The sequence below is a fragment of the Salvelinus fontinalis genome, chromosome 15, assembly GCF_029448725.1.
Source record: "Salvelinus fontinalis isolate EN_2023a chromosome 15, ASM2944872v1, whole genome shotgun sequence".
Classification (NCBI taxonomy): domain Eukaryota; kingdom Metazoa; phylum Chordata; class Actinopteri; order Salmoniformes; family Salmonidae; genus Salvelinus; species Salvelinus fontinalis.
Window position 1 is genome coordinate 7,143,940 of NC_074679.1, and position 25,422 is coordinate 7,169,361.

A 25,422-nucleotide genomic window follows, 5' to 3' on the forward strand; every position below is an offset into this window, starting at 1 on the left:
AATACAGGCAGTAATACAGTCAGTAAAACATACAATAATACAGTCAGTAAAACAGGCAGTAAAACATACAGTAATACAGGCAGTAATACAGTCAGTAAAACATACAATAATACATTCAGTAAAACAGGCAGTAATACAGTCAGTAAAACATACAGTAAAACAGTCAGTAATACAGGCATTAAAACATACAGTAATACAGGCAGTAATACAGACAGTAAAACATACAGTAATACAGGCAGTAATGCATACAAAAATACAGGCAGTAAAACATACAGTAATGCAGGGAGTAATACAGTCAGTAATACATACAATAATACAGTCAGTAATAGTCAGTAATACAGCCGGTTATACAGTCAGTAATACAGGCAGTAATGCATACAATAATACAGTCAGTAAAACATACAATAATACAGTCAGTAATACATACAGTAAAACAGACAGTACTACAGACAGTAATGCATACAATAATACAGGCAGTAATGCATACAATAATACAGTCAGTAAAACATACAGTAATGCAGGGAGTAATACAGTCAGTAATACATACAATAATACAGTCAGTAATAGTCAGTAATACAGCCGGTTATACAGTCAGTAATACAGACAGTAATACATACAATAATACAGCCAGTAAAACATACAGTAAAACAGGCAGTACTACAGACAGTAAAACATACAGTAATACAGGCAGTAATGCATACAATAATACAGTCAGTAATACATACAGTAAAACAGGCAGTACTACAGACAGTAAAACAGACAGTAATACAGACAGTAATACAGTCAGTAAAACTTACAGTAATACAGTCAGTAATTTATACAATAATACAGTCAGTAATACGGTCAGTAATACAGACAGTAAAACATACAGTAATACAGTCAGTAATACAGTCAGTAATACATACAGTAATACAGGCAGTAATACAGTCAGTAAAACATACAATAATACAGTCAGTAAAACAGGCAGTAAAACAGTCAGTAAAACAGACAGTAAAACATACAGTAATACAGGCAGTAATGCATACAATACAGTCAGTAATACAGTCAGTAATACAGTCAGTAAAACATGCAGTAATACAGTCAGTAATACATACAATAATACAGCCGGTTATACAGTCAGTAAAACATACAGTAATACAGGCAGTAATGCATACAATAATACAGTCAGTAATACAGTCAGTAAAACATACAGTAATACAGACAGTAAAACATACAGTAATACAGGCAGTAATGCATACAATACAGTCAGTAATACAGTCAGTAATACAGTCAGTAATACAGCCGGTTATACAGTCAGTAATACATACAATACTACAGTCAGTAATACTGCCGGTTATACAGTCAGTAATACATACAATACTACAGTCAGTAATACAGCCGGTTATACAGTCAGTAATACATACAATACTACAGTCAGTAATACTGCCGGTTATACAGTCAGTAATACAGTCATGTGTTAAGCTGTGTCTCACTGAGGATGTCATGTGAACCTTTATCATGTCTATTGTTTTTTTTCTGTCATGCAGTTATTTGAAGTCAGGGCTGAAGAAGCAGCCTGTACCCATGGGAGAAGGAGCTCGGGTAAGCTTCAATATGGTTTTCTGTCTCTGTCAGCGCTACAGTCCGTTACTCATTAATCTAACCTAGCCTATCTGGGGTAGGTCATGCTGACACACGCACACCCTCAAAATCAGGTAGATCTGAACTGGTACCAGTTGTAACAGAGAACAGATTTTCTTCCACTGAGCAATGGTCATAATTTATTATTTATTTGACCACACTTCATATTCATTGTGTTTAAATTTGGTTTTGAATGTGCTTTGCATGTCATAATACCGGACACTGTGGTAGACCAAAGCATGATAGACCAAAGCAATAGCATAGTATTGATTTTTGGATACATGTCATCTGTAAATAATGGTCCTCAGCACCAACACAAACTCACAGCATGTAGACCACACATCAATAACAAATCAATGTTCTGTACCGTATTCAGTCTTCCAGTGTCTCGGATCATTCTTGGCCCATTTCAATAGATCTCTTGTTCATCATCGGATACATTCATATAAGGAAGATAGATCTTGTGTTAATGAGATCATGGACACATATAAACCCATTTCAAGCGCAGCATCTCAATAGCCGTTCGCACAATGGAAAGTGCTTGCTTTGTATTCAGCCCAAATGGCTGGCTGGATGGATAGAGATTCATGTATTTCATTTTCAGCTGTGGAGCGTGTAGTGATTCAGAGCAATATCATAGTCCTACCTTTTACAGCGGTGGGCTAAATCAGGGTCAGGGAAGTCTTAAAACAAATCTACTTTGAAAAGAAAGTATACACCTCACACACATGGTTATGAGCTTAGAAAAAAGAAGACATCTGCACTATGTCAGATATAGATTTGAAATGTATAACATTTTGAGTTCGCATACCAATATTACACTATACATCACAGTTGACTGAAAGATAACAAAACCGTTTGACATAGAAACACAGGATTTTCAGCGGGAAAAATAAGGTGTTCATTTGGAAATTATGAAAAACATGAATAATATTCCACCCATGAGGCCACTACATGGTGATTTCGTCGTTTGACTGCAGGAAAGCTGTGAACAATCATTCTCCATTGTCTGACTGGGACCAGAAGGGCCACCACAACTAACCCATCAACATTAATATGAAACAGTAGAAAGGCAATTGTGTGGCACTTGGATTGGCACAGATATTGTTTTGCCATTGTGTGAGTGCCCTGCCTGTACTGTAGGTGTGCGCTTATATGGTGTTGTATATTAGCAGAGACAGAGTGATTTTACAGCTAACAACAAACATTCTCACAACGTTTCCTTAAAAACTCAGACACCCCGGTAGGATTGTTAAACGTTCGACTGCAGACAGTACTTAGCACCTCTGTACAGTGTCAAAACTCTGTCTCTTTAAAAAAATATATAGATTTTTTAAAACTAGGCGAGACAGTTAAGAACAAATTCTTACTTACAATGACGGCCTACCTGGGAACAGTGGGTTAACTGCCTTGTTCAGGGGCAGAATGACAGATTTTTACCTTGTCAGCTCAGGGATTCGATCCAGCAACCTTTTGATTACTGGCCCAACGCTCTAACCACTAGGCTACCTGCCGCTCTTACCACTAGGCTACTTGCTGTGTTCACACAGCAAAGACCTTGGAAGTCGTCAGCCTTGTTAAAATACTCCAAACTACAAGGTGGCAGTAGCGCTGTTTGGCAATGAATATTTGTGTGTATTGCTTATGGTCTAGATTTCAAGCTATCTGCTCTAATGTTGCTATTTTGTAGAACACCCTTGTTGATACTAGCCAGATGCCCCCAGCTAGATAACTACCTAGCAAGATGATGAAGAAACAATTTAATTCACTCTCCATAATCCCATACTGCCAGCCCATAGCCAAATGTTTAGCTAGTTAGCTAACGTTAGCATATTCGCTAGCTAGCACAACATCAGACTGGCGTTTTATGAAAACTAGCTAATCCATTGTTATTTAATTAGAACAGTGATTAGCTAGCTTGGAGGAAGTATTTAGTGTTGTGTGCATTGCGTCTCTGCACATACAGTAGCTAGCTACCATCCCATATAGCCAACATTCAATATGTAGTGTGACTGGCTCATCTGTGAATGTACCGAGAAACAACCCTATTTATTACTTTTTGTCGTTGGCTCTTCCATGTCGGGATTCGTGCTGTCTGATTGGCTCAAAATCAAGTTGTTGGCCACTGACGAGCATTGGGATTCTACAAGTTACGACGCTACCTAGTCAGCACCAATGACGTATGCAAACCCAGAATTTCTGAAGCTGTGTAATCGCCATTGAGAGGCTTTGAAGCCACCGGTTGGCCATATTGGCACTCCCTAGTAGGAGCAGTCCTCCATAGGAATGAATGTAATTCTACAGTATTTTAATTAAATGTTTCAAGGACAAAATTACAGATAGATTACAAATGTCAAAAATGAATGTTGACATGAATAAATGCATTTCTATATCTTCCAAACAATTATTATTATTCACCCCAAAAATGTGCTCCTTTTCTCCCAAATTTCATGATATCCAATTGGTAGTTACAGTCTTGTCCCATCGCTGCAACTCCCGTACCGACTCAGGAGAGGCAAAGGTCGAGAGCTATGCGTCCTCCCGAAACACGACCCCTCCAAGCCGCACTGCTTCTTGACTCACTGCTTGCTTAACCCGGAGGCCAGCCGCACCAATGTGTCAGAGGAAACACCGTCCAGCTGGCGACCGAAGTCAGTGTGCATGCGCCCGGCCCGCCACAAGGAGTCGCTAGAGTGCAATGGGACATGTCCCAGCCGGCCAAACCCTCCCTTAACCCGGATGACGCTCTGCCAATTGTGTGCCGCCTCATGGGTCTCCCGGTCGTGGCCAGCCTGGGATCGAACCAGGGTCTTTAGTGACCAAAATCTTTTTTACAATTGAAGAGGAGTACCTAGATGTCTGTGAGGTGGCTTCAATACAGCGTCCCCCTGTCAGTCATCGAGGCTTTATACACATCATTGGTCAGCACACAGCAGGTACCACTTTTGTTCTAGCAAGAGAAGGAGCAGCCTCCCACGGTGATAACGATCTATCGGTAGACTATCGGCAGTGAGGTTCTTGGGGTGTTTCATGCTTGAGAGTCTCATTGGGTCATTACCTAAAGTTTTCATAGGAATGTGTTAGTGAGGTGCAAGGAATAAATAAGAATTTGTTCTTAACTGACTTGCCTAGTTAAATAAAGGTTAAATTAAAAAATGTAAAAAATAAATAAAAAAAAGGACTGTTTCCAGAAGACCATTTCCTCAAACAGAACTTTGCAACACTCGCATTAACATCTGCTAACCATGTGTATGTGACCAATAAAATTTGATTTGAACTTACCCAGAACGTGGGGGGGGTCTCTATCCAGTACACACACTTGCTTGTGCAAAAAAAAATATTATAATAAAGACGTCATATAAACAGGAAAAATGTATTACCTTTTAACGTGGCATAAACAGAACCAGTCATGATATTTTCATCCGATTATCAAACAAATCACAAAAAGTGGGCTACCTGTGCATGTTCACCCCCCACCCCACTCAGTCGTCAGGACGTTGCCTGATGGTTCCAAAGAAACGTTCTCCAAAAATGGTTTAATCAATACACATCTCCCCTTATACTGTGGCCGAGTCCATCGTGACTCTGATTGGTGAACCACTGATCCATTCACAGCTCTTTGTTGGCAAGGTTAGGGACACTCACACAAACAATTATTTTAACGTACAGTGTTTTCAACTTAGATATTTGACACACTTCGACATAACATGATTATACTGTGCATGTTCATTTCTACAGTCGTTATTATTCAACATGTCCGCCGCTTGGATTTGAAATCACAACCTCTTGGTTCACAGTATTACAATCTTCCTGCTGCGCCACGTCTGTGTCAGTTGTCAGTTATTTAATCAGACTATTCTCTCATCATTGATGTGACTGACTTATTTCAGACATTTTAGGGATTTTTGTATAGTTGTCTAATGTTGGTGGGGCATATAACCCTGTTTTAATGTTAACTCCAGAATCACTCTGATCAATAAAATTGTTTTTCTTGAGTGTACTTTTAACAGAGGTGAGATTTATCTAATGTCAAAACATGCTAAATTGGTTCTCAGGAGGTTTTTGTTAACATACATAAAATGTTCCCTTAATAACTAACCCGAAAACTGGACACTCAAACATCTGGGGAACACTACAGGTAACAAGTCAAAAACATTCTCTCTCACTAGAATTGTTAGCTTGGTGACTCTGTTTAGAGAACTAAGCCACACAGTGGCCTCCTCCTGTGTTATCAGGGCTCTGAACAAGCCTGGGCAGGCCTGATTCCCAGCCTACCCAGCCCTTTGCTGGCAGCCCCATGCCTACCACTCTGTTTAAATACAAAAACAAAGTTGAATAGTGCCACTTCAAAGTGGAAACATTATAGAAACATGTATTTTCTAGCTGTGGTTGGGTTTTGTTTGAAGTATTGATTTATTGTTATATTATGTGGTCAGACACAATAAGTGATTCATAGGGCCTGACTTCATAGGGCCTGACTTCATAGGACTTTAGTTTTTTTTATAGGGCTTGACTTAATAGGGCTTGTCTTAAAAGGGCTTGACTTCATAGGGCTTGACTTCATAGGGCTTGACTTCATAGGGCTTGATTTCATAGGGCTTGACTTCATAGGGCTTGACTTCATAGGGCTTGACTTAATAGGGCTTGACTTAATAGGGCTTGACTTCATAGGGCTTGACTTCATAGGGCTTGACTTAATAGGGCTTGACTTAATAGGGCTTGACTTCATAGGGCTTGACTTCATAGGGCTTGACTTCATAGGGCTTGACTTCATAGGGCTTGACTTTATAGGGCTTGACTTCATAGGGCTTGACTTTATAGGGCTTGACTTTATAGGGCTTGACTTCATAGGGCTTGACTTCATAGGGCTTGACTTAATAGGGCTTGTTTTTTTTTTATAGGGCTTGACGTAATAGGGCTTGACTTAATAGGGCTTGACTTAATAGGGCCTGAGTTTTTTTTAATAGGGCTTGACATAATAGCGCTTTGACGTAATAGGGCTTGACTTCATAGGGCTTGACTTAATAGGGCTTTACGTAATAGGGCTTGATTTAATAGGGCTTGACTTAATAGACTCTGGACATAATAGAAAGGTCAGGGGAAGTTTTGTGGACGGAGTGGCTATATATGGTTTAGGTGTTCAATGAAGTGGAGCACTCAGTCTGTCTTTGTAGATGTGTTATGTTTTTAGCCAAGATGATGATGTGTGTTGCTATGGACACAGCCCTCTGACTGACAAGCTATAATAATAATAGTAATAATAATAATAATAGTAATAATAATAGATCATAACCGCTTATTGTGAAATGTCTGTGGATGTTCTGTTCCGAAATTAATACAATTGGAATTTACTTTGTTTTAGTATATTATATCAAATGGCACACTTGATATCAATGTTTCATCACATGGTTTAATTTGGCATTCACTGATCAGAGGAAGTGGTATTTCTTTCTTGTATTTGATTCTGACCGACAAATCTATCTAAAACTACAGTGCAGTATTCTTTTGTAATGTCTTTTCTAGGCAAGATTACTTCACAGACCGAATGTGTCAGCAAAATGGAGAAAGTATATTCCACTACCCTGTATCATACAGTAAGTTTCCCTGTTAACACACTCCCATTCTCAAATACTACACACATAGAAACACACTACTTATTTGCGTGTTCCTTTACAGTGTTTTCCGCAACGAAGATCTTCGCTGCTCGCCATTCCGTTTCATAATTCCCAGGACCTGGCAGCACGACCTGGATCAGATCCTCGGTCTAGTCACAGAGAAGGCCAGTTTACGCACTGGAGCAGTGCGCAGGTCAGACACACACACACACACACACACGCTCACACATGCATATATACTGTACATACGCACACACTGACACAGACACACACACACACACACGCTCACACATGCAAATATACTGTACATACGCACACACTGACACAGACACACACACACACCTTCACACAGCATGTGTGTAAAATATTTAAACGTGTTAACCCTCGCAAGGCTGCAGGCCGAGACGGCATTCCCAGCCGCGTCCTCAAAGCATGCGCAGACCAGCTGGCTGGTGTGTTTAAGAACATATTCAATCAATCCTTATCCCAGTCTGCTGTTCCCACATGCTTCAAGAGGGCCACCATTGTTCCTGTTCCCAAGAAAGCTAAGGTAACTGAGCTAAACGACTACCGCCCCGTAGCACTCACTTCCGTCATCATGAAGTGCTTTGAGAGACTAGTCAAGGACCATATCACCTCCACCCTACCTGACACCCTAGACCCACTCCAATTTGCTTACCGACCCAATAGGTCCACAGACGACACAATCGCAACCACACTGCACACTGCCCTAACCCATCTGGACAAGAGGAATACCTATGTGAGAATGCTGTTAATCGACTACAGCTCAGCATTTAACACCATAGTACCCTCCAAACTCGTCATCAAGCTCGAGACCCTGGGTCTCGACCCCGCCCTGTGCAACTGGGTCCTGGACTTCCTGACGGGCCGCCCCCAGGTGGTGAGGGTAGGTAACAACATCTCCACCCCGCTGATCCTCAACACCGGGGCCCCACAAGGGTGTGTTCTGAGCCCTCTCCTGTACTCCCTGTTCACCCACGACTGCGTGGCCATGCACGCCTCCAACTCAATCATCAAGTTTGCGGACGACACTACAGTGGTAGGCTTGATTACCAACAACAACGAGATGGCCTACAGGGAGGAGGTGAGGGCCCTCGGAGTGTGGTGTCAGGAAAATAACCTCACACTCAACGTCAACAAAACAAAGGAGATGATTGTGGACTTCAGGAAACAGCAGAGGGAGCACCCCCCTATCCACATCGACGGGACAGTAGTGGAGAAGGTGGAAAGTTTTAAGTTCCTCGGTGTACACATCACGGACAAACTGAATTGGTCCACCCACACAGACAGCGTTGTGAAGAAGGCGTCTCTTCAACCTCAGGAGGCTGAAGAAATTCGGCTTGTCACCAAAAGCACTCACAAACTTCTACAGATGCACAATCGAGAGCATCCTGTCAGGCTGTATCACCGCCTGGTACGGCAACTACTCCGCCCACAACCCGTAAGGCTCTCCAGAGGGTAGTGAGGTCTGCACAACGCATCACCGGGGGCAAACTACCTGCCCTCCAGGACACCTACACCACCCGATGTCACAGGAAGGCCATAAAGATCATCAAGGACAACAATCACCCAAGCCACTACCTGTTCACCCCGCTATCATCCAGAAGGCGAGGTCAGTACAGGTGCATCCAAGCAGGGACCGAGAGACTGAAAAACAGCTTCTATCTCAAGGCCATCAGACTGTTAAACAGCCACCACTAACATTTAGCGGCCGCTGCCAACAAACTGACTCAGCTCCAGCCACCTTAAAAAATGGGAATTGATGGAAATTATGTAAAAATGTACCACCAGCCACTTTAAACATGCCACTTAATATAATGTTTACATACCCTACATTACTCATCTCATATGTATATGTATATATTGTACTCTATATCATCTACTGCATCTTGCCATCTTTATGTAATACATGTATCACTAGCCACTTTAAACTATGCCACTTTATGTTTACATACCCTACATTACCCATCTCATATGTATATACTGTACTCTATACCATCTACTGCATCTTGCCTATGCCGTTCTGTACCATCACTCATTCATATATCTTTATGTACATATTCTTTATCCCTTTACACTTGTGTGTATAAGGTAGTAGTTGTGGAATTGTTAGGCTAGATTACTTGTTGGTTATTACTGCATTGTCGGAACTAGAAGCACAAGCATTTCGCTACACTCGCATTAACATCTGCTAACCATGTGTATGTGACAAATAAGATTTGATTTGATTTGTTTGACCTATTAATGGCAGCCCAACGACCCCTCAGGTACACAGATGACAGTCTCTCTGACCCCATTAGTGACCCCTGACCCTGTGACCCCTCAGATTGTGCACTCTAGAGGGTGTAACTGTGTCCAGTGCAGACGAGCTGGTGAGTGGCCAGTTCTACGTGGCAGTGGGAGCAGAGAGGTTCAAGAAGCTTCCCTACGTGGAGCTGTTGGTTCCTAAAGCCTCTGAGAGGTATGGATGGAATTATCATAGTACAGAGATTGTTAGATAATATGAAAATAGAGCAAGCAGCTTTTAGGCAGCCAAGACAAAAAATACTTTTGTGAACTCACTTGACTTTTTCTCCCCCCTTACAAACTCTGACTTTGCTGATAACTACTTTAGTGAAGAACAATTTTTCTTACTATGACTGAGATATGTGGTTGTCCCACCTAGCTATATTAAGATCAATGCACTAACTGTAATTCGCTCTGGATAAGAGTGTCTGCTAAATGACTAAAAGGTCAAATGTAAGACTGTGTGGGTATTCTATTCTAAAGATGTATTGGTCTCAATGGGACTCGCTACTAAAATAAAGGTAAAATAAATATATTAAATAATATTTTATAATATCATAAATATAATATGATATAATAAATATAATATGATATGATAAATACAATATGATATAATAAATATAATATCATATATTTTAAAATACGTGATATAATATGATAAAATAAATATAATATGATATAATGTAATATAATAAATCTATCATAATATAATATAATAAATATATTATAATATAATATTAAATAAAATAAGCATACCACCTTGCATACCACTGCTGGCTTGCTTCTGAAGCTAAGCAGGGTTGACCCTGGTCAGTCCCTGGATGGGAGACCAGATGCTGCTGGAAGTGGTGTTGGAGGGCCAGTAGGAGGCACTCTTTCCTCTGGTCTAAAAAATATCCCAATGCCCCAGGGCAGTGATTGGGGACACTGCCCTGTGTAGGGTGCCGTCTTTTGGATGGGACGTTAAACGGGTGTCCTGACTCTCTGAGGTCATTAAAGATCCCATGGCACTTATCGTAAGAGTAGGGGTGTTAACCCTGGTGTCCTGGCTAAATTCCCATTCTGGCCCTCAAACCATCACGGTCACCTAATCATCCCCAGCTTACAATTGGCTCATTCATCCCCCTCCTCTCCCCTGTAACTATTCCCCAGGTCGTTGCTGTAAATGACAACGTGTTCTCAGTCAATTTACCTGGTAAAATAATGGATGAATATAATATGATATATATTTTAATGTAATATGATATAATATGATATAATAAATATTATATGATATAATATATTAGAAAATAATACAATATGATATAATAAAATAAATATGATATAATATAATATCATATATTTTAATATAATATCATATTATATCATATAATATAATAAATATGATATAATATAATATATTGGAATATAGTATGATATGATATAACATATGATATAATATATGATATATTTTAATATAATATAATACATCTGATATGATATAATATGTTATAGTATAATATTATATAATAAATATGATATGAAATTATATAATATGATATCATATCATATAATATAGTATGATATAATATATTATTATATAATGAATTGAATATGATATGAAATTATATAATATAATAAATATATAATATGATATCATATATTTTAATATGATATAATATAATAAATATGATATAATATATTATAATATGATATAATATAATAATATTATACATATAATATATAATATGATATAATATAATATGGATTTCTATATCATATGAGTTTCACATTATTTTCCAGAAATTACCCTGGAAATAGAAGGCTGTCAAGGAGATATAAGGTAAGCTACTGTCTGTCTAACACCTACTGTATGTCTAACACTTCATAGTCTAATATTTTGTATATTTATTTTGGTCTGTAGGACAATTGAGCTTGGTTATAAAGGTACACCGTGTCTCCCTTTGTCTTGCTCAGGGCAGGAAGGCAGCCAGTGGCCCTGAGGACAGCTTCAGTGACTCTGCTCTCCTGGACTCTCCAGAGGTACTGTCAAAAAACTGTAGTGGAAAATAAAAAATTCGAATTGTATAAAGTAGTCCAGCCTGGTTTCAGTCTGTTTTCTTCCATTTGGTGCCTAATGAACACGACCCTGGTGTTGTGGTCCCAGTCGGATGGGCGGAGGGTGAAGTCCACTGGGGATGAGGTGGGGGAGACGGCTCTCCCATCCATCCAGAGGAGGCCAGTGAAGGAGGAGAGCTCTATCTTCTACGCCAAACCAGTGAAAGTCCGAGTGAGGAACAGAGGCCACCCCAGGCCTCCACCAAGGACTGGACCAGGTAGGAGCACACAGACACACACTCCAATTACCTGGGGGCCAGTGTCAGGCTTGCTGTTCTCACTGAGGACCTGATTTTAATAGGAATTAGATACCAGAAGGGGAGCCACAAGAAAGCAGCTTGTGGGTCTGGTGTGGCCCCTGGCATATGGTCTGGTGTGGCCCCTGGCATATGGTCGTGTGTGGCCCCTGGCATATTGTCTGGTGTGGCCCTTGGCATATGGTCTGGCATATGGTCGTGTGTGGCCCTTGGCATATTGTCTAGTGTGGCCCTTGGCATATGGTCTGGCATATGGTCGTGTGTGGCCCTTGGCATATGGGCTGGTGTTGCCCCTGGCATATGGTCTGGTGTGGCCCTTGGCATATGGTCTGGCATATGGTCGTGTGTGGCCCCTGGCATATGGTCTGGTGTGGCCCCTGGCATATTGTCTGGTGTGGCCCTTGGCATATGGGCTGGTGTGGCCCCTGGCATATGGTCTGGTGTGGCCCCTGGCATATGGTCGTGTGTGGCCCCTGGCATATTGTCTGGTGTGGCCCTTGGCATAGGGTCGTGTGTGGCCCCTGGCAAATGGTCTGGAGTGGCCCCTGGCATAGTGTGATATATTGTATTCATGATTGTGTCAATGCCCATTTACAATGATTGATCATTCATGTTCATGTTGGTGTGTGTTGTAGCCCAGGCCAGTGTGTTCAGAGCTGTACGGAGGAAGAGAGAGGAGGTGCAGGGGGCTGAGGAGGTGCTGGAGGATGAGAACACAGTAGTAGATGTTCCCGTTGACCAGGTAGGCCGACACCTCATTCTTTTCTCTCTCATCCACTCTTTTATTGTCCTCTTACCCAAAGCTCTCCGTTCCATGACAGTGACCAAGCCCTCCCGTCTGAGATCCAGCTCCTACCCTCAGGTTCCAGATACAACTCCCCCGGACTAAAAAGCAACAGATACGAGCACTCCTTTGTACCCACCACCATGAACATGTTAAACACAGGGCCCTGGTATGGAAAGGGAATCAAATGATCCTGATTTGGACATGCACTCTATTGCCTGAAATTGCATATAACCAGGGGTACAACTTTCACTGGGGACGGGCGGGACATGTCCCACCCACATTCTGAAATAGCATTTTTGTCCCACCCCCCAGTTTTATCATTGGAATGTGATACAAAACGAGGCAACGGTGTGCTTTAGGACCATGCGGACGCCTCCAAGCAGTCGGTTGGGCTGTTTAGAGTGTTTATCTCCAGGATAAAACATAAATATAATAATAATAATTATGCCCCCACCACCCCTTCATATAATGATGTTTCTGTGTACTTTGTGGGGTATTGTTGTTTTTTAACTATTTTGTATGTGCTCTTAAGTTTTTTCATCATATTACCCCTGTCTATAACCAGATGTCCTTCTGTGTTACAATCAAGTTTAAACTGTTCTTTCCTCCCTAGTCCCTTACCAGTGCAATGGGACCATTTTCCATTTCTCTCCTTGAAATAATGTATATGAGGGTTATATGTAATGTGTTGAGGTGTGGATTATAGTTAAGCAAACTGTAGTATTGTGGTGTTGTGTCTTTATCTTTTAGAGAGTGGCAGAGACAGTAGAAGACGAGGACCTTATTGGGAGAAATCCTCCTCATTCCAACAGCCAAGATCAGGTGTGTATCTGTCTGGGATAGTCTCATTCCTTGAGTGACATGAGGTTTTGAAGAAGTTGCAGATTGTTTATCATACATGTTTATCCAGGTTGTATGGTTGGTAGTGTGAAGCTGAGAGCTTCTTTGTATTGTTCTCCTCTAGATTTTGACCAAGGCTACAAAAGATCCCCTTCCTCACCCAGAACACCCAGACAAGGTTTGTCTGGTCGAGGATCATCGCTCATGATTTGCCAAATCATTCTCAACATTTTTACCCTTATGTACATTTCAGTCTGCTGTTAGATGTACATTTCAGTCTGCTGTTGGATGTACATTTCAGTCTGCTGTTAGATGTACATTTCAGTCTGCTGTTAGATGTACATTTCAGTCTGCTGTTAGATGTACATTTCAGTCTGCTGTTAGATGTACATTTCAGTCTGCTGTTGGATGTACATTTCAGTCTGCTGTTAGATGTACATTTCAGTCTGCTGTTGGATGTACATTACAGTCTGCTGTTAGATGTACATTTCAGTCTGCTGTTAGATGTACATTTCAGTCTGCTGTTAGATGTACATTTCAGTCTGCTGTTAGATGTACATTTCAGTCTGCTGTTAGATGTACATTTCAGTCTGCTGTTAGATGTACATTTTAGTCTGCTGTTACATGATAGAACCACTCAGATAATTGTGAATTTCATCCAATCACAAAGTTGGAATCATTGACTGAGAAAGACAGGAACTCACCTGAAAATATCAGCTCTTCAATCTGCAAAGAGGATGACATCGATGGGAGCCCTACGCTTGATACAGAAATGCCACAGGTACAGAAGGCTTTCATTCATTAAGTACAGTGCAATTATGAAAATATCTCATACCTTTCACTACTTTGGGGCTCACCTGTCTGTCTGTAGTTAGAGACTGAGGAAAAGGTTTGTGTGCTTGCTTGCATGAGAGAGAGAGAGAGAGAGAGAGAGAGAGATAGAGAGAGAGAGAGAGAGAACACAGACAACAGTGATCATACTGTATACACTGAGTGTACAAAACATGAAGAACATCTTCCTAATATTAAGTTGCACCCCCTTTTGCCCTCAGAACAGCCTAAATTCGTCAGGGCATGGACTCTACAAGGTGTCAAAAGCATTCCACAGGGATGCTGGCCCATGTTGATTCCAATGTTGTGTCAAATTGGCTGGCTGTCCTTTTGGTGGTGGACCATTCTTGATATTCACGGGAAACTGTTGAGCGTGAAAAAGCCAGCAGCGTTGCAGTTCTTGACACAAACCGGTGCGCCTGGCACCTACTACCACACCCCGTTCAAAGGCACTTAAATATTTTGTCTTGCCCATTCACCCTCTGAATGGCACACATACACAATCCATGTCTCAAGGCATAAAAAATATTTAACCTGTCTCCTCCCCTTCATCTACACTGATTGAAGTGGATCAATAAGGGATCATAGCTTTCACCTGGATAGTCTAAAACCTTGTTCACACCGCAGGCCTTAATGTTAAAATTAGTTTTGTTTTGTTCCAAATCTGTTTTGAACTACTGACTGTCTAAACGGCAAGTCACAAGTGACCAAATCAGATGTGTGTTCAGACAGCAGTCATTTGCTGACAAGGCTACGCTAGTTGTCATAGTAACAACGGGTATGTGTGCAGTGGTGTAGGCTGATTGGCCGTGGTGCTCGTGCTTCCTATCACTCAGAAGTTATGTAGCAAGTTAAGGTGACAACAACATTGTCATGGACATTTCCCAGTTGCTTTGAATGTTTAAAATCATAGTGTAAGAACACTTGTAACGCCTCAAACGATTAGATCCAACTTTCAAAACAAGTCCTTTTTGGCTAGCCACAGCAGTCACCTAGCTAGCCACAGCAGTCACCTAGCTAGCCACAGCAGTCACCTAGCTAGCCACGGCAGTCACCTTGCTAGCCACGGCAGTCACCTAGCTAGCCACGGCAGTCACCTAGCTAGCCACAGCAGTCACCTAGCTAGCCACGGCAGTCACCTAGCTAGCCACAGCAGTCACCTAGCTAGCCACGGCAGTCACCTAGCTAGCCACAGCAGTCACCTAGCTAGCCACAGCAGTCACCTAGCTAGCTAGTTAGCTGGTTAGCTGTCTAGCAAATACATCAGATATGACGTTCAGACACAAGTCACATGACCAGGAATCAGATTTGTATCTGACTTCAAACCACCTACAAATGTGGCATGAAATATCCGATTCCATGTGCTTTTCGGCTGTTCCGAATGCAGGAAAAAGAACAGATTCGAATCGGATATGCCAATAAATAGAATTTGAAACTGCCAATGTGAACACGGCTTATGTCATGGAAAGAGCAGGTGTTCATAATGTTTTGTACACTCATGGTATGTGTTCTTGTGCGATATACTCATTCACTGATATAGTCATTCACTACCACACTGAATATGTTGGATACATTTTCATGGTTTACATGTTCTTCATCTAACAAAGGCAAACACATCCCTGGAGCATGAGATAAACTCCACCGCAGATCCATCTGTCCACAAACAAGAAGGCGCTGCCTTAGAGAGTTGTGTGTCTGCTACTGATGCACCAGAGGTACACACACACACACACACACACACACACACACACACACACACACACACACACACACACACACACACACACACACACACACACACACACACTGCTATTCAGTACAGCATGAATACATAAATACAGAGACGAACACTCTCAATCTCTAGAAATGAATTCTGTCTCTACACTCATCCCTATTCAAGGAGCCGAAGACGGAGCCAAAGCCAACCACTCCACACTCAAGGGCTTCTTCGTCATCGACATCCTCCGCATCTCAAAGTTCTCCGAAAAGCGGGGGTATCCAAGGAAACAGTTCAAGTATTTGATCAGGCTCGATTGAATAGGTGAATTTAAACAGGGGCGCAACTTTGGTTTTAGAAGTGGGGGAGGGGGGGAGAAATTATTATTATTTTCTTTATCCAGTCGGATAAACACTCTAAACAGCCTACCCGACCGCTCGGAGGCATCCGCATGGTCCTAAAGCACACCCTAGAGTGGTTTAAAGACTCTCTGGTACTTTGACTACTAATAAGCATTTTTTAAACCTCCAACTTTGGTCTGGATGTGTCAATTTTAGTTCATTCATGCATATTCTATGAGCAGAATTACTCTCAATGTGCCACAAAATCCCTAGTTTGAAAGCGACAGTTTTCTGGAAGCTGTGCAGCACCATTTTACCTACATTTACCCCTGTGTGGGCCAGCACCCTAGCAATTAGGTTTCAACCAATGAGCTTCAGCCCATCCCCATTTGAGTGACAGCTAGCAAGACGCACACACACAGCATCTGCAGGTGACGTAGTACGCAATTTTCGGGGACCACTTTTTGACTTGTGGTTGCAACTTTCAGAACTACTGGCTAAAAAGTGTACAAAAGTACCAGAGAATATCCTTATAATAAAATATATTTTGGCCCTGTCTGATTGTTTTTTTTCTTTAAGGGAGTCCTCATACCCTCCACCAGACACCGTAATGAAGCAGTCTGGTCCCTCCACCAAACACGTAATGAAGCAGTCCGGTCCCTCCACCAGACACCGTAATGAAGCAGTCCGGCCCCTCCACCAGACACCGTATGGTCCCCTCACCAGACACTGTAATGGAGTAGTCCGGTTCTCAGAATGGGCCCGTGGTTGATGAGGAGAGTGGAGGAGAGTAACAAGATCATTGTTTCTATAATCTACCATCTATTGTTTTCATTAGTAAACTGAGAATCCAAAATGCGAATGTATTCTTTATTATATTGACATATTTTGCAGGAAATACTGTGGTACAGTAATCAGGTAATCTATGTAACGTTTAAAATAAATAATAATATTAATGACGCACAATGCTTTTACTTTGATGGAAGGCGGCAAACGTATTGTAAACAGGAAAAATTATTTTTGAGACAATAAGAGAACAAGTAGGACAGGGTTCTGCATTATTATTCAGTTATAGAACATATACAATGAATGTAAAGTATTCTGTTTTATCAAAATATACTTTAATATCTAATGGAAATATACAATATAAAATATTTCATATCTTACAAAAAACAACTGCAATGTCCTCTGTGGTTGTACAGTACAAGCGTTTTGGCTGACTCAAACAATTCATATGCTATTATTTCTGAATAAAACGTGCAATACAACAGTAAACAGAATTCAGTTTTTCCCCCACAAAATATACACTACCAACATATCACTTTGCACCTAACACTTTGCAGTTTCATATCAAAATAAGCTCTTTACATACATTAAAAAAATTGCCGATGTAATGTTTGTGATCTAGATGCACAGTAGAAGCATTGATTAAAACAACTGAACTCTGGTTGGTCCGTTTTCCAAACCAACACATTGACTGTGGTCTTCTGCAGTTCTATAGTGGTTCTATGGGCATTCACACAGCATGGCATCAGAATGACTAGAGTAGCTGGCTGGAATGAACCCTAATTGAACAGTAGTTATAAGGTATGGGATTAGCCACAGCCCTGTGCATGCTGAGTTCCCGCTAAGTTAATTTACATACTCATTCACACAATGTCCAATCCCTACTGCCTGGCTGGCAGAGGTCAGGGTTGGGGCAGAGGTCATGGTTGGGGCAGAGGTCATGGTCGGGGCAGAGGTCAGGGTCGGGGCAGAGGTCAGGGTCGGGGCAGAGGTCAGGGTCGGGGCAGAGGTCAGGGTCGGGGAAGAGGTCAGGGTCGGGGCAGAGGTCAGGGTCGGGGCAGAGGTCAGGGTTGGGGCAGAGGTCAGGGTTGTATCTACAGCAGGAATAGGACCTTTTGAAATGGGGAGGGAGCCTAGTATCCGAACAGTTTAACAAGAAGAGTTTGTTTTCATTCTCCGTTACAAATTGTGGTGAAACCTAAATACTACGGTAGTTGAAGAAGTATGTTGTGTAGTACGAAGCCACATCTATTGATGACATAACAACGCCTATGGAAAGTACCTAAGTGTCACGTTCCTGACCTTATTTTCCTTTGTTTAGCTTTGTTTAGTTGGTCAGGACGTGAGCTGGGTGGGCAGTCTATGTTATGTGTTTCTATGTTTAGGTTCATTGGTAATTAGCCTTATATGGTTCTCGATCAGGGGCAGGTGTTTGACCTTTCCTCTGGTTGAGAACCATATAAAGGTAGGCTGTTCACACCGTTTGTTTGTGGGTGATTGTCTTCCGTGTCTGTGTATGTACCACACGGGTGTAACGTCCTGATCAGAGTTCGTATGTGTTTTGCTTGTTTAGTGTTGGTCAGGACGTGAGCTGGGTGGGAATTCTATGTTGTGTGTCTAGTTCGTCTGTTTCTGTGTTCAGCCTAATATGGTTCTCAGAGACAGCTGTCAATCGTTGTCCCTGATTGAGAGTCATATATAGGTGGCTTGTTTTGTGTTGGGGATTGTGGGTGGTTGTTTCCTGTCTCTGTGTTTTGTCTGCACCAGATAGGGCTGTCTCGGTTTTTTCACATTTGTTATTTTGTATGTTGTTTGTAGTGTTCCACTTGTTCTTTAATTAAACATGTTGAACCTTAGCCGCGCTGCACTTTGGTCCTCTCCTTCACCCCTGGAAGAAAGCCGTTACAACGGGACTGTTTCGTTTGTTTAGTCTGTTCCTGTTCGTGCGTTCTTCGTATTATGTAAGTTCTCATGTTCAGGTCGGTCTACGTCGTTTTTTTTTTTTTTTGTAATTTATCAAGTGTGCTTCGTGTTCGTCATCTTTAAATAAATCATCATGTATTCCACACAAGCTGTGTTTTGGTCCGATCCCTGCTCCTCCTCAGACGAGGAGAACAACAAAATCGTTACACTTAGACTAGAAACAATACCTTGAACTAGGTTGTAGGAGATAAAACCTGTTAAAATGTGTCCAGTCCTTTAAAATGTTTATTTTTGTTGATGTTGTCGTGCAAGACACATAGAGATAGATGCAATAGAGTGCTGCTACATATACTGTTTCTATTTTTATGGTGAGACCTGTGTACCATTCTGCTGTACTGTGCTTTCAGGCTCAGTGATGGGGCTCACTATGCAGAGAGTGATGCCTACCATGGTGAGGACCATTCCTCCAACAGCTCCTGCATCAACAAACAAACACACACACACACGGCATGTGAAAAATATGATGACCAAAACAACAAAATAACCAATCATTCTCAATGCAATGTGTACTAAAGCTAAACAAACTGCCCAGAGAGCGACAGCAATGTTGTGTCATAATGTTTGGAAAGTGGTGACATTATAACAACATTTCCCTCCACCTCCTCCCCGCTTCCCAGTGAGCAGGATGAACAGGAAGGAGAGGGAGTTGGCCACAGACACAACCAGAGCCAGATCTGTATGAGGGGAGGAGGAGGAGGAGGAGGAGGAGGAGGAGAAAGAAAAGGGTGAGGAAGAGGAGAGATGAACACTGAACCATTACAGCAGAGCTAGAACACGCCCCTGGGCGAAGTTTCCCCAGATCTAGGATCAGCTTCCCTCCCCCAATCCTAACCGTTAGTGGGGGAAAGGCAATAGCGACCCAAGATCAGCATCTAAGGGCAACTTCACCCTACACCCCAGAACACAGGGTAAATGACATCAATAGGGCTGTCTCATGACGTGGCCCTCTGGGTATAGCGAGTGCCTTCCCCCACTCTCTCCCTCTTACACCCAGGCTCTGTTATCTCAGGTCGTAAATTCCTAGAGGAGACTCTCAGGGCCAGGCAGTAAAGCAAGCAGAAAGAGACACATAGAGAGAACAAGGGAACTTCTTCTACGTCACTCAGTCCCTTTGTCTACCAAGCCGCTATTTGGGTTTAGCCCACTAGGGCACATCCCCTATCATTTCCTTGTAATCATATCTACTGTTTGTTTGTTATGCATTTCTGTGATTATTTAGTTAGTTAGTAAATGAATCATTAAGACAATTGATGTATGGATGATTCATAGTGAAGGCTGGGTTCGTGCAGATAACCAACAACTTACGACATTTGGAATGAGACTAACGTGAGGTAAAGAACAATTAATTAATTAGAAGACTAATGGATCAGATTTAAAAATATCTGAAAAGTTATATTAGGAAAATTATAACTTTGTAATCTGAAGATTTTCCTTGGTGCCCCGACTTCCTAGTTAATTACATTTACATGATTAGTTTAATCACGTAATAATAATTACAGAGAATTGATTTGATAAAATAACAGTCTTCAATTTAATGATGCCAAATACCCGACAGCTGTCAATCATGTGATTTTGAGATCAAAGAAACCTAGAGGATGACATTATGAGCAGTCGATGTGTAAAACAGTCATACTGTAGTTCAACTTGTCATATTAGTTAGATGTAGCTCACCTGTGGTGGTAAGAGTGAAGTAGTACACTAAGGATCCACTCTGATTCAGTAGGAATGCAATCAGGTACAGCAAATGTAAAGGGACATGTTGTTATAGGCTGCATCTGCTACAAAGAACAGGATAAGCATGGAATATGAGATCTTCAATTAACAAGTACATACACTGCATTCGGAAAGTATTCAGACCCGTTCCTTTTTCCACATTTTGTTACCTTACAGCCTTATTCTTAAATGGATTAAATAAAATAATTTCCTCATCAATCTACACACAATACCCCCTAATGACAAAGCAAAAATAGTTTTTTAGACATTTTGGAAAATGTATACAAAATAAATAAACAGAAATATCTTATTTAAATAATTATTCAGACCCTTTGCTATGAGACTTTAGCTCAGGTGAATCCTGTTTCCATTGATCATCCTTGAGATGTTTCTACAACTTGATTGGAGTCCACCTGTGGTAAATTCAATTGATTGAACATGATTTGGAAAGGCACACACCTGTCTATATAAGGTCCCACAGTTGACAGTGCATGTCAGAGCAAAAACCAAGCCATGAGGTCGAAGGAATTGTCCGTAGAGCTCCGAGACAGGATTGTGTCGAGGCACAGCTCTGGGGAAGGGTAGTAAAACATTTCTGCAGCATTGAAGGTCCCCAAGAAGACAGTGGCTTCCTTCATTCTTAAATGGAAGAAGTTTGGAACCACCAAGACTCTTCCTAGCCGGCCAAACTGAGCAATCGCGGGAGAAGGGCCTTGGTCAGGGAGGTGACCAAGAACCCGATGGTCACTCTGACAGAGCTCCAGAGTTCCTCTGTGGAGATGTGAGAACCTTCCAGAAGGACAACCATCTCTGCAGCACTCCACCAATCAGGCCTTTATAGTAGTGGCCAGACGGAAGCCACTCCTCAGTAAAGGGCACATAACAGCCCGTTTGGAGTTAGCCAAAAGGCACCTAAAGGACTCTTAGACCTTGAGAAACAAGATTCTCTGGTCTGATGAAACCAGCATTGAACTCTTTGACCTGAATGCCAAGCATCACGTCTGGAGGAAACCTGGCACAATCCCTACGGTGAAGCATGATGGTGGCAGCATCATGCTGTGGGGGTGTATTTCAGCCGCAAGGACTGGGTTACTAGTCAGGATCCGGGGAAAGATGAATGGAGCAAAGTTTAGAGAGATCCTTGATGAGGGAGTGCTCCTTGCTGCAGAGTGCTCAAGACCTCAGACTAGGGCGAAGGTTCACCTTCCAACAGGACAACGACCCTAAGCACCCAGTCAAGACAACGCAGGAGTGGCTTCGGGACAAGTCTCTGAATTCTTGGGTGGCCCAGCTAGAGCCCGGACTTGTAGCCGGTCGAACATCTCTGGAGAGACCTGAAAATAGCTGTGCAGCAACGCTCCCCATCCAACCTGACAGAGCTTGAAAGGATCTGCAGAGAAGAATGGGAGAAAGTCCCCAAATACAGGTGTGCCAAGCTTGTAGCTCATACCCAATAAGACTCGAGGCTGTAATTGCTGCCAAAGGTGCTTCAACAAAGTACTGAGTAAAGGGTCTGAATACTTATGTAAATGTGATATTAGCTTTATTTTTTATATATAATCAAAAATTCCTGCAAATTTGTTTTTGCTTTGTCATAATTGGGTCTTGTGTGTAGACTGATGAGGGGGAAAAAAATATTTAATCAATTTTAGAACAAGGCTGTAATGTAACAAAATGTGGACAAAGTAAAGGGGTCTGAATACTTTCCGAATGCACTGTAGAAGAATAAATGAAACTGTTTTAGTCTCTCTCCAAATACAGGTGTAAATTTACCTTGATGTTTAAAAACAGGAACTTGACCTCAGCCAGGAACTGATTAAACTTATTCTCCTTTTTAACATGTTCAATCCCCTCTGTGCCTCTCTTCAGATATGGGTTGGTGCAGCCCCAACAGCACAGCTACTGTACCAGCAGGAGGCAAAGTACCTGTCTGTCAATAACCTGTCTGTTAACCATCTTTCTTAACTAGCCTAAATATGATTCAAACTGTTAAGTCTATGACAAACACAATTTCCGTTGAAATGGGTACTCATATTGGACAGACAACACTGCTGGTGGTGTAAAATGTAAAAAGAGGTGTTAAACATTGTTACGTTCACCAGTTTCTGTGTTCTGTTTTGTATTTGAGTGTGTGTTTCAGGAGATGGCTTCCTGAAGTACTCCCCAACCAGCTGATTGGTCAACCCCAGGCTAATTGGTGATTGGAGCTGACCTCGCCCCCTCGTCAAGAAGCAGCTGACTCTAATCACCATTGCCACCTGAAGATAAAAGCCAGTGTTCTGCCCAGGAGAGAGAGAGAGAGGAGAGAGATGAGATAAGGAGTAGAGATTTGGAGATTGAGAGAGAGAAAAATTAGATTGTGATATAGTGTGGGTTGTGTATCAGAGTGTGGGGGGAAGGAGAAGGCACTTTGGGAGTGCTTAGGCAAGAGGCCCGCGGGCATACATATACCCGTAGTATATTTACTGTCTAGGCACACTAGGTAAGACCTGGGCGGACCACCCCCTGTATTTTGGTTAGGGCACCAGGTGGTGCTAAGTTAAGTGGGTAGGCAGGTTAGATAGGAGAGGGGGGAACTTTGAGATTTACTTTCTTTGCTTTGGTTCCGTCCAGCCCCTTTTCCCCATATTACCGTGTAAGAAAATAAATCCTAGTAACGGTAAATTCTGCTTTTGTGTCATCCTTGCTCGCACCTACAGTCCATACCTCTTGCACTTCAGAGAGTTGAGTTGTAGCAGGGAGTTGCGTTCCCTCTTCTCAGAGGCGTGCATAACAAACATGTGTCCCCACATTCCACATGATAACACTAGCCTGCTTTACCTTACGTCTGTTGAACTGTTAAAAATGTCAAGAGTTGAACAATCATGTAAATATATCCAAAGTATTATAATTTGCTTGAAAGCTAGTGTCAATAAAATAAAAATTGAATACATTTTGACTTTCATTTGCTAGCTAAATTAATGATTAAATCCAGACTGCTCGGTTTCTTTGTGAGATATAAAATATTTGAGGATTGATAGAGAGCAATCAGGATATACGGTAGTCTACCAGACATGCTAGCTAGCTAGCTACTTACCCACGGATACCATTGTGTAAACAAAAGTACTGAGTAGCATTCACGTCATCTACAGTATGATAAACAGTTCTGCGACATTGGATGGAGACTCCTTCAAAGCTAGTAATTATATCTGATAGTTTCATTTCAGAAGCTAACTACGGCTTCATAGAGCATACAACTAAAATATGTATTTTGTTCAAGTGTGATGGTCTTAATCAATTTAATATAACATCGTAAACGACGCCCAAATGCATTGCAATTGCAGCTCATTAAGCTCTGTAATGCACTCAAAATTGCGTCAATGTCTACTTTCCATCAGATGAGGGCGCCAAATCTTTCAGTTGCCAGTCATACAGGAAAAAATATAACTCCTGTTGACATGTTGTGCCGTTTAAAGTAAATACATATTGTCTACTATTCTATTGTTTAATGTGTGCATCTTATCATTATGCAAGTGTTATCTTTGCTTGCTGTCTGGGGTTTTAGGCTGGGTTTCCTGTATAGCACTTTGTGACATCGGCTGATGTGAAAAGGGCTTTTTAAATACGTTTGAGTGATTGATCTTGTCATCATGTTTTCATCAAAACTGATGTTGTTCTCAGGCTTGACAGAGGCTCAAGCCATTTCGCAATTGTCGGATATAGATTTACTACATCCAAGTGAATCAGTTCATTTTCTCACAAATTTAGGCAGTGATATAAAAAGTGAATATGAAGTGAAAAAATGTCACCAACTCGCCTAGTTGTTCTATACAACTGTCCTCTAAATAATGAAATGCAGATTTAATCATGTTCAAGCTGAAACATGCAAACACTTTTAGAAATATCAACATTTATTTTCAGTATTAATTTCAATGAAAGAACAACAAACCAGACAATCACAGGACAGGGTAGGTGTAAAGTGCAAAATCCTTTGGTGTCAAACTAGTTAGGACTTCCTATTTTCATAATTTTCTGCTATCTAGAGCTCCACTGGGTTCAAACTATTATTGCATTTTCACAGAAACATTCTGATGATTTTCGCCTGACTGGTGACAACCATAACAACATTATTGTTACAAAAACACATCAGAGTAATGTGAATCAATTCAAAACCCCTGTCAACAACTCCCTCCCGTAGAACTTTACACACATAGAATAACTAGCCATGTCTTGAATCTTGTAGACATCTCTCCTCCAACGCTTATCCTCATGGTGGTTGGAAGCACAGCTGTAAATGCACAGACAGCAGGATAATTGCTTCCATGTTCTGAACACTATAGTCAAGAAAGCAGTCGTTTATGTCCACAGGAGTGTCCACAGATGTCCATTGCTTCCCTGTGGCAACACTTTGTTCATCATTTGTTTTCAAGCATGATATGCTGACTTTGTCACCTGTCCAATAAATTAGAGACCTGCTATGTATTTTCCAGTGATGGAGTATCATGTATGGTGACCACTGTCGAATTACTCCCCGTACTCTGCTGCTCAA

The 25,422-nt window shown here is 41.5% G+C and overlaps 1 protein-coding gene across 5 annotated transcripts in view; it reads left to right on the forward strand.

Moving 5' to 3' along the window:
- LOC129811349 (doublecortin domain-containing protein 2B-like) overlaps positions 1-23,823 on the forward strand; it is a 30,379-nt gene extending 6,556 nt beyond the window's left edge. For 3 of the 5 annotated variants that reach the window (XM_055862579.1, XM_055862581.1, XM_055862580.1), the window contains 14 exons: positions 1,527-1,581; positions 7,144-7,214; positions 7,297-7,428; positions 9,583-9,717; positions 11,325-11,364; positions 11,499-11,564; positions 11,689-11,857; positions 12,532-12,638; positions 13,434-13,505; positions 13,648-13,701; positions 14,194-14,304; positions 15,962-16,069; positions 16,255-16,395; positions 16,992-19,054. In XM_055862579.1, the coding sequence (XP_055718554.1) occupies positions 1,527-1,581; positions 7,144-7,214; positions 7,297-7,428; positions 9,583-9,717; positions 11,325-11,364; positions 11,499-11,564; positions 11,689-11,857; positions 12,532-12,638; positions 13,434-13,505; positions 13,648-13,701; positions 14,194-14,304; positions 15,962-16,069; positions 16,255-16,377 (1,243 nt within the window). In that variant the 3' untranslated portion in view covers positions 16,378-16,395; positions 16,992-19,054. Of the gene's footprint in view, positions 1-1,526; positions 1,582-7,143; positions 7,215-7,296; positions 7,429-9,582; positions 9,718-11,324; positions 11,365-11,498; positions 11,565-11,688; positions 11,858-12,531; positions 12,639-13,433; positions 13,506-13,647; positions 13,702-14,193; positions 14,305-15,961; positions 16,070-16,254; positions 16,396-16,991; positions 19,055-19,528 lie in introns of those variants that run through there. The other 2 variants (XR_008752867.1, XM_055862582.1) reach the window with 2 other exon arrangements.
- Positions 23,824-25,422: the final 1,599 nt, after the last annotated feature.